Source organism: Nicotiana sylvestris, chromosome 4 (genome assembly GCF_000393655.2).
Source record: "Nicotiana sylvestris chromosome 4, ASM39365v2, whole genome shotgun sequence".
Taxonomy (NCBI): Eukaryota; Viridiplantae; Streptophyta; class Magnoliopsida; order Solanales; family Solanaceae; genus Nicotiana; species Nicotiana sylvestris.
This window is the reverse complement of record NC_091060.1, coordinates 178,500,797-178,510,907: the sequence shown is the minus strand read 5'-3', so window position 1 is coordinate 178,510,907 and position 10,111 is coordinate 178,500,797. Positions and strand designations below refer to the sequence as shown.

The 10,111-nt window shown below is 38.1% G+C and overlaps 1 protein-coding gene across 1 annotated transcript; it reads left to right on the top strand.

The window, feature by feature from the left end:
• Positions 1-4,350: 4,350 nt before the first annotated feature.
• Positions 4,351-7,051, top strand: LOC138890593 (uncharacterized). The gene is made up of 7 exons (XM_070173990.1): positions 4,351-4,513; positions 4,627-5,009; positions 5,071-5,280; positions 5,418-5,526; positions 5,814-5,995; positions 6,101-6,245; positions 6,348-7,051. Exons 1-7 carry the CDS (start codon positions 4,351-4,353, stop codon positions 7,049-7,051), a joined length of 1,896 nt encoding a protein of 631 aa, XP_070030091.1.
• Positions 7,052-10,111: the final 3,060 nt, after the last annotated feature.

Sequence of the window (10,111 nt, the reverse complement as noted above, 5' to 3'; positions counted from 1 at the left end):
GGTCAATGGTGTTTTGAAACTTCCAAAATCCTAGCTCTCTGAATCTCTTCTCTGCGGACCGCAACAAATGGATCGTGGCCGCAATGAGGCTACCGCGGCCGCGAAGAATCTACCACGAGCTGCATTGCTTGGAACTCGAGGATTGCATCTTCTGTGAACTTTGCCACCACGGACAACACTAAATGGACTGCGGTCGCAGTGGGTCTATTGCAACCGCAATGGATTTACTACTACAGCGGTGCTTTGACTTGTTCTTGGCACTTGTGCAGGTTTCACTCCTTTTTGAGCTAGTTTTGACTTCCTTGTTACTCTTTGACAAAACACATCAAACAAGCACAACATGTAAGCTTTCAGGATTACTTGTATACATTTTCAATCCAAAACTCAAGTAAAAAGGAGTATAAAATATACAAGAATCCCTAGTTATCAACTCCCCCAAACTTAAGCTTTTGCTTGTCCTCAAGTTAACAAAGTAAGTCCCACCTCCTTGAGAATAAAACCAAGAAAATTCAGCTTACCTAAAGTGACCTCATTTAGCATCAATTGGGACTAACAATGGCCCTTAATTCAAATGAATCATTAACAACACTCAACCTTTTAAGCACCATGGTTTTAGTGCGACACAAAAGTATCAAGAGTTGACTCAACTCATCAAGGAAACTCTTTCTACTACTTTGGTCATTGTGGAACCCAAACTTATACTCCTCACTCTTCCTTAAGCAAAACCTCACTTTTAAATTGTAGCACTTAGAACGAGGATTGTGGAAAACACACTCATCTCTCTCAAAGAAAGGTCACAAGTCCGACTCTAAGTACCATAAGCTTGCCCCTTATGTGAGTCACCACTAATGTAAGCTTCACCCAACTCAAGATCATATAGGGCTTTTGTGGGGATACAATGAAGGCTTTTGGTTCAGGATAGGAAATATTTGGTCTAAGTAGGTTTTATCTTCCCTTAAGAACTTCATTTGCTTCATTTTGGCACACATTCTCTTGACTCGTTGAGTCATTTACTTCTTTCTTAAGGGTTAGAGAGACACACCGTCACTTTTTCTTGTTCATTTCAAACCTTTTTCTCCCTTCTAATCTTTCCACACCTTTCATCTTTTTACTTTTATTGAATCCCTTCATTTCTTCTACATTGTTCATTCTTTTTGACTTTTTGATCTTTTTTTTTTGCCTTTCTTTTTCTTCATTTTTTGTACCTTTTACCACTTTTTGCATTCCTCGTCTTTCCCCCCAAAGTTATGCTTTTGCCTTGTGCTAATAAAAGATCGGGTGCCAAGAGAGGGTCTTTTTAGAACGGGTAAAGGCTTGTATCATGGTCTTTGAAAGAAAAAGGCTATGGCTCAAAGGGGTTGACTAGGGATATTATCATTGGTAGACTATGGATGTTTTCAAGATACCTTTCGGATCAAGGAGAGCCTATAATCACTTCTCAAGTCAAACTACACTTAGGATTTCGCCTAGACAAACATTCAGGGCAAGTTCTAGACTCAATGGCAAGGGACTTGGACTTGCAAATCAAATTCTCACCGCACAAGCTATAGGATTGCTAAAGAGACAGAGTCGGGAGCCCACAAAAACCTTAGCTATGATTTGAGCAACACAAATGGTTCCAAAAAACCACTTGATGATTATTAGCCAACACAAGAGTCTCAAAGTCACAACTGACACCATCCTATACACACCAATTTATTTTTGACCATAAGATCAAAGACAAATGTGTTAGGCCCAAGTGAAGCTTTGCTTGAGGCATTATTAATCATTAGCTACTATTTACACAAAAACGAAAAGGAAACAGACTCAAACCCTTAAGAAGGTTGTCATGTCATCCATCATCGGGAAGAGCCACCCAGTTCACACAAACTCCACCTTTGGAAAGAACCGTGACATTAAGAAAATCAAAGGCTTATTGTAATACCCCAATATTTTAAGTGAGTACATATTGGACATTTAGAAAATAATTTAAATCCAAATAAAGGGAAAACAAAGAAGTAACAAACTAATAAAACAAAGCAAACAATAAATAAATAAAAAACAAATAAAGGACGCTAGTGGGCCTAGCCCATCTGAAGACTAGTGGTGTGATATAAAAGACAAGAAAAGCTCTAATTAAAGAGGAGTTGGGATTTAAAAACTTAAAACCTAGAGGAGGACTCATACGGGGAAAATGAAAAGAAGGCAGAGAAAGGATTTGGTGGAAATCCTTTAGTCAATACAAATCAGAAAGGTTGCTGGTGCAGTCTTGATACCAAAAAACTCACACCCAACTAGAAAATTTTTATATTCTTGCGCCTCAGTGATAAGGTAATTACATGTATTCTTCCTTCTTTAGAAAACACTATTATTTTATTTACAAAATTCTTTAGGGGACTGAATAGATATGAGGTTGGGATTGAACTAAGAGTTAAAAGATAAAGTTAAGAAAATTTGGAGAAATTCATGAGACTTTTTAGTGAATTAACTGAGTACATTATATGGATGGGTTGTATTTAATAGATTTTGAATTGGTTCAAGTTAACTGTAGCAGTGAGATGAGATACTGAAATGGGTCTTGATATTTCAAGTAGAATAAGAGGGATTTGTTGAGTTATTATAATTCGGTGAATTAAGAGCCAAATATGAAACTATGAGGATTTGGGTATTCTAAATTAGCTATGAATTAGTCTAAATAAGGAAATTAACATGAGATTGATATTATGTAATTATAGATTGATTGGAGGAATTTGTACGAGTTGCTTGAGGTGAAGCAGTTGGTATTTTGGCACGAGTACTGTGAGTAATAATCTTACCGCAATTTGTGTTTTCATAACTTGCATGATTTACACATGATTTTTAATATGAATATGTTACCGATTATTTTGAGTTTCATGTGGGACAAGTCTTTTACTCGATATGATATCGAAATAATTATTTGAAATGATTACCGTTGTTTTAAATATTCTTGTTGTCACTAGATATATTCTACCGTTAATTGAATATACTATTACTGAAATAAAATTACATGATTTGATAAGAACCAAAATGCCCTATATTGTTTTAAAATATTTTCTTATGAGTATATACGGATATAGAGACAAGTAGAAATGGGAGTAGACTTTGAAAGATCCCGTAGCTAACGGCTGGTTTGTTAGATCTGGTGCACCTTATATTTACCAATTATAGAGTACAGTTATAGCCCTCGCTAGTGGGAAAGTAGAACTAGCATACCGTTAGCGATTTCCCTCGAGTAGGGACTACCGTTATATTTGAATTCTTGCAAAGAAGTCCACAGTTATACCGATTACATGATCCGTTCATTAAAACCTCCCAAATTTGAATATTGATATTATATAGTGGTTACCAAGCTTATTACTGAATTATTTATTGCATTATACTACAAGAAAAGCATGATGAGGCTGAAAATTATTTATTGTTTCTGAAAGGGCATTTTTTATGTTATTTTCTGTTTGAGATACTAGCATGTTTTCTTAATTGTCCCCAAATAAAAATGGTTGTGGTTAAGTGTTACTACTCACTGAGCTAGCGACTCATTCCCCGCTAAATTTGTTTTATAGAGACAGCAGCTGACGCAGGCGAGGATTTCGTTAATTAGAGTGCACAGATTGATAGTTCTCGGTGAGCCTCACACTTGTTCGCGTGGGTGGAGATTTTATTTATTTTCATGGTCTTCTTTGAACTTTTAGAGTCGCTCCATGGTCCTTCTTTTAGTGTCTTGAGTAGTCTTTGTTATTATAGACTTATGTTGAGTAACACTCATTCTTATCAAATTTGGAAATATTGTAGTATCTCTAGTTGTTAGTGGGTGGACTGTTAAAGGTAGATATTTATTTTGGTTAATTGATAAAGTCTTTGTCATTTGAATTGCTATTAGGATGTTTGGTTTCTGATTTGAGACAGAAAATTTTTGGGATGGTCCAAAAAAAATAGGGGAAACTCTGTCCGATTTTCTGTAAAATTTTAGATGAGGCTTACTTGGGAGCACTAGCTCCTGAGCACCGGTCACGATCCTAAATTGGGTCGTGACAAAGTTGGTATCAGAGCTTAGGCTTTAAGTCCCAAGGCATGGAACAATGTTTAGTAGAGTCTTGTTCATGGGTGTGTAGGCGCTTATACCTATGATCTTGAGGCTACTGAACATTTAGGAATGTTTTCCCTTCTTTCATTCTTTGATCGTGCGTTGAGATAACTTGAGATTGACTTTGGAATATTTCTTTACAGATGGCTAGGACACACACACCCTCATCTGCTGGACGTGGTGCTGGACGTGGTGCTACCTAGGGTGGCGGTCAAGTTGGGGTTCATCAAACTAGTAGACAGACTGCTCCTCAACCTCAAGTTGAGAACATGGGTCAAACCCAAGCTATTATGCCAGATCAAGTGCAAGAGCAAGGAGTTCAAAATGCTCCACCACCAGTGCTAACTATTGTACCTACTATTGTCTTACCTGCAGATGCAGTGGCAAGGTTATTGAATGTGTTAGAGGCATTGGTGCCTACTCAGGGAGGAAGTTCAGCTCCTCATGCTACTTTACAGACACAAGCACCTGCACAGACTCGGACTTTCAGGAATAAAGAAGTATCCTACAAGAGTTTCTGAAATTGAAATCACCAAAATTCACAGGTTTCAATAATTTAGCAGATCCTCAAAGTTTCTTGGATGGGACACTTAAGGCATTACGTGCTCTTGGATGTTCTAGTGAGAGAGACATGGAGCTCGCAGCATACAAACTAGAGGATATGGCCAACACATGGTATGAAATGGTATTGCTAGGTAGGCCAGCAGGAGCACCACCACTGACATGGGATGAGTTCACTAAGTTGTTCAAGAATAATTTTCTTCCCGACAGTCTGATGCAACAATATGCTAGAGACTTTGAGAGATTGGTTCAGACTCCAGATATGGATGTGTCAACATATAACACTAAGTTCTGTAAGCTGGCTATATATGCTCCTCACTTAGTGCCTACCGAAGAAGCTCGAGTTCAGAGGTTTGTTGATGGATTGGTTGGTCGTCTATACACTGTAGTAGCCCCATAGATGAAGACTTTATCCTACTCTGATATAGTTGACCTTGCTAGAAAGATTGAAGACAAGGGACGTGAGGAGCGTTCAACTAGTGATTTACGTAAGAAGGCCAAGACAGGAGGGGCTTTCAGTGGTGGTTTTAGTGAAAATAGAAGAGCAGGAAATCAGGGACAACAACAACAACAATAGGGTTCTCAGACAGGGACACATATGTCTTCACAATCCACATATAGACCACATTACAGACAAGGTAATAGGGGACCATCATCTTCTGGACATCGTAATTCTAGGTAGATATATGCCACTACTCCGGTCTGCCAGACTTGTGGTAGAGCACATTTGGGCCAATGTCGTGTTCTAACTGGAGAGTGCTTTCGATGTTGCCAGTTGGGACATCACTTGAGGGATTGCCCTCAGCCTCCGAGAAATTTCGACCAGGCTTCTATTCAGTCAGCTGCATCGACTCAGACTACTCATAATACTTCAGGTGCTACAGGTACATGAAATAGAGGCCGAGGTGCTGGAGACCATGCTACTGTGAATCAGGGACAAGGCAATGCTGGTAGAGGTCAGGTGAGAGTTTTTGCATTTACTAGACAGGATGCTCAGGCTGCATTTACTAGAGGTCAGCTGCATCGAATGCAGTGGTTACATGTATTCTTTTTGTCTGTTTATTTGATGCACTTGCATTGATTGATGCGGGATCTACTCACTCCTATGTTTCCTCATACTTTGCTTTGATATTTAGTAGACAGCCCGAGCTATTGAATGATCTTTTTCTAGTTGCTACTCCTGTTGGAGAGTCTCTATTAGCTGAATACGTGTATCGTGCTTGTCAGATTTCGGTTGAGGGTAGAGATGCTCTAGCTGACCTTATTATACTTGATATGATTGACTTTGACATGTTGATGGGAATGGATTGGTTATCTTCTTGCTATGCTATAGTCGATTGTCATGCAAAGATAGTTAAGTTTGAGATACCAAATGAACCTAGTTTTATTCTAAGAGGGAGTTAGGTCCCAGAGACTTGCAAAATTGTATCTTTTATGAAGGTTCAATGACTTTTGAAGAAAGGTTTCTTGGGTCTCTTAGCTATTGTAAATGACACAAGAAAGGAAACAGTTAGTATAGAAAATGTACCTATAATGAGAGAATTTTCTGATGTATTTCCTGAGGATTTACCAGGATTGCCTCCAGTACGAGAAATAGACTCTGGTATTGATTTGCTACCTGACATACATCCCATATCGATACCCCCATATCGAATGGCACCAGCAGAGTTGAGGGAGCTAAAGCAATAGTTACACGATTTGTTAGATAAGGGTATTATTAGACCTAGTGTATCACCATGGGGTGCACCAGTACTGTTCGTAAAGAAGAAAGACGGATCCCTGAGAATGTGCATTGACTACATGCAGTTGAATAAGATAACAATACACAATAAATATCTTTTGCCTCGTATAGATGACATGTTTGATCAGTTACAAGGAGCTACCCACTTTTCAAAGATTGACCTCCATTCTGGTTATCATCAACTTAGAATCAAAGATGAAGATATTTCTAAGACTAGTTTCAGAACTCGATACGGGCGCTATGAGTTTCTTGTGATGCCTTTAGGACTAACAAATGCTCTAGCTGCATTCATGGATTTAATGAATAGGGTGTTCAAGCCATTTCTGGATAGATTTGTAATAGTATTTATTGATGACATACTGATATATTCTCGTAGCCAAAGAGAACACGAGAATCATCTCAGGACTGTGTTGCAGACATTGCGAGAACATCGACTTTATGCTAAGTTCTCGAAGTGTGAATTCTGGCTAGACTCGGTAGCATTTTTGGGGAATGTTGTATCCAAAGATGGAATTATGGTAGATCCTAAGAAGACTGAAGCTATACAGAAATGGCCCAGACCTACTTCTCCTACAGAGATTCACAGCTTTTTAGGCTTAGCAGGCTATTACAGGCGTTTTGTGCAGGATTTCTCTAGAATAGCAGCGCTACTGACCAAACTAACATAGAAAAATGCGAAGTTTCAGTGGACGGAGGAATGTGAGCAGAGCTTTCAAAAACTCAAAACATGTTTGACAATTGCACCAATATTAGCCTTACCATCAGAATCTGGAGGATTTACAGTATTCTGTGATGCCTCGAGGGTGGGATTAGGATGTGTTCTCATGCAAAATAGTCGTGTTATAACTTATGCTTTGAGACAATTGAAAAAGCACGAGCAAAACTATCCTACACATGATTTGGAGATGACTTTAGTGGTATTTGCTCTAGAAATTTGGAGACATTATCTATACAGCGAAACTTGTGAGATTTATACTAACCATAAAAGTCTGATGTATATCTTTCAGCAGAGATCTAAATCTTTGGCAGCGTCGTTGGATGGAAATACTCAAAGACTATGATTGTTATATTTTGTATCATCCTGGAAAAGCCAATGTGGTGGCTGATGCATTGAGTATAAAATCTATGGGGAGTTTGGCATATATAGCCCCTACAAAGAGACTTTTGGCCAAAGATATTCAGAGACTAGAAGATACAGGTATCAGATTTAGTGTCAGAAATTCAGAGGCATTGTTGGCTTGTGCTTAGGCTAAGTCTTCATTAGTTGAGCTCATTAAGGCCACCTAATATGAGGATGAACGATTATGTAAATACAGAGATGAGGTCTTAGCTAGTAAAAGCACGGATATGATTGTTGAAAGTGATAGTGTTCTTCGAATGGGTGACATGCTATGTGTAGCAGACGTAGATGGTTGAGACATGCTATTCTTGAAAAAGCCCACAACTCTAAATACACTATACATCCTGGATCTACAAAAATGTACCATGACCTTAAGCAATTTTATTGGTGGGAAGGTATGAAGAAAGATGTTGCTAACTTTGTTTCTAGTTGTTTGACTTGTTAGCAGGTCAAGGTTGAGCATCAGCAACCCGCAAGACAACTACAACAAATTGAGATTCCAGAGTGAAAATGGGAAAGAATTACTATGGATTTTGTCACCGGGCTACCACGAACCCTTAGAGGTTATGACTCGGTATGGGTGATTGTAGATCGACTGACGAAATCAACACACTTTTTGCCGGTGAAGACTACATATGGTGGAGTCAGGTATGCACAGATATTTATGAATGGAATTGTCCGACTTCACGAAGTTCCAATATCTATCATCTCTGATAGAGAATCATAATTTACCTCACGCTTTTGGAAATCTTTTCAAGAAGCATTGGGTACACGAGTAGATCTTAGTACTACATTTCATCCATAGACAGACGGGCAGTCTGAACGTACTATACAGATCTTGGAGGATATGTTGAGAGCTTGCATTCTTGAGTTTGGAGGTAGTTGGGATGCTTATCTACCTTTAGCTGAATTTGCTTACAATAATAGCTTCCAGTCCAGTATTCAAATGGCACCATACGAAACATTGCATGGTAGAAGATGTCGTTCTCCTATCGGATGGTTTGAAGCTGGTGAGACTAACTTATTGGGATCCAACCTAGTACAAGAAGCTATGGACATGGTCCAATTGATCAGACAGAGATTGCTTACAACTCAAAGTAGACAAAAGTCTTATGCCGATAAGAGAAGAAGAGATTTAGTATTCACAATTGGGGACAAAGTGTTCCTACGAGTCTCCCCCATGAAAGGTGTGATGCGGTTTGGAAAAAGAGGCAAGTTGAGCCCCAGGTTTATAGGACCGTATGAGATACTAGACCGAGTGGGAGTGGTGGCTTATCGTTTAGCACTTCTTCTTGAGTTATCTTTTATTCACCCAGTCATTCATGTCTCAATGCTAAGAAAATGTATATCAGACTCATCTCAGGTGCTTGAAGCACCAACTATACCGCTTGATGAGAAGTTGTCTTACGAGGAGGAACCGATAGCTATGGCCGATAGGCAAGTAAAGAAGCTACGATCAAAAGAAATTGAGTTCATAAAGGTCTTATGGCAAAATCATACAGTTGAAGAAGCTACTTGGGAAATAGAGGATGCTATGCGAGTCAAGTATCCCCATTTGTTTCAGTCTACAGGTACGTACTTGAGTCAAATTCAGGGACCGAATTTTATAAGGTGGGGAGGATGTAATACCCCAATATTTTAAGTGAGTACATATTGGACATTTAGAAAATAATTTAAATCCAAAGAAAGGAAAACAAAGAAGGAACAAACTAATAAAACAAAGCAAACAATAAATAAATAAATAAAATAAAATAAGAAACAAAGAAAGGACGCTAGTGGGCCTAGCCCATCTGAAGACTAGTGGTGTGATATAAAAGACAAGAAAAGCTCTAATTAGAGAGGAGTTGGGATTAAAAAACGTAAAACCTAGAGGAGGACTCATACGGGTAAAATGAAAAGAAGGCAGAGAAAGGATTTGGTGGAAATCCTTTAGTCAATACAAATCAGAAAGGTTGCTGGTGCAGTCTTGGTACCGAAAAACTCATACCCAACTGAAATTTTTTTATATTCTTGCGCCTCAGTGATAAGGTAATTACATGTATTCTTCCTTCTTTAGAAAAACACTATTATTTTATTTACAAACTTCCTTATGGGACTTAATAGATATGAGGTTGGGATTGAACTAAGAGTTTAAAAGATAAAGTTAAGAAAATTTGGAGAAATTCATGAGACTTTTCAGTGAATTAACTGAGTATATTATATGTATAGGTTGTATTTAATAGATTTTGAATTGGTTCAAGTTAACTGTAGCAGTGAGATGGGATACTGAAATGGGTCTTGATATTTCAAGTAGAATAAGAGGGATTTGTTGAGTTATTATAATTCGGTGAATTAAGAGCTAAATATGAAACTATGAGGATTTGGGTATTCTAAATTAGCTATGAATTAGTCTAAATAAGGAAATTAACATGAGATCGATATTATGTAATTATAGATTGATTGGAGGAATTTGTACGAGTTGATTGAGGTGAAGCAGTTGGTATTTTGGGACGAGTACTGTGAGTAGTAATCTTACCGCAATTTGTGTTTTCATAACTTGCGTGATTTACACATGATTTTTAATATGAATATGTTACCGATTATTTTGAGTTGCATGTAGGACAAGTCT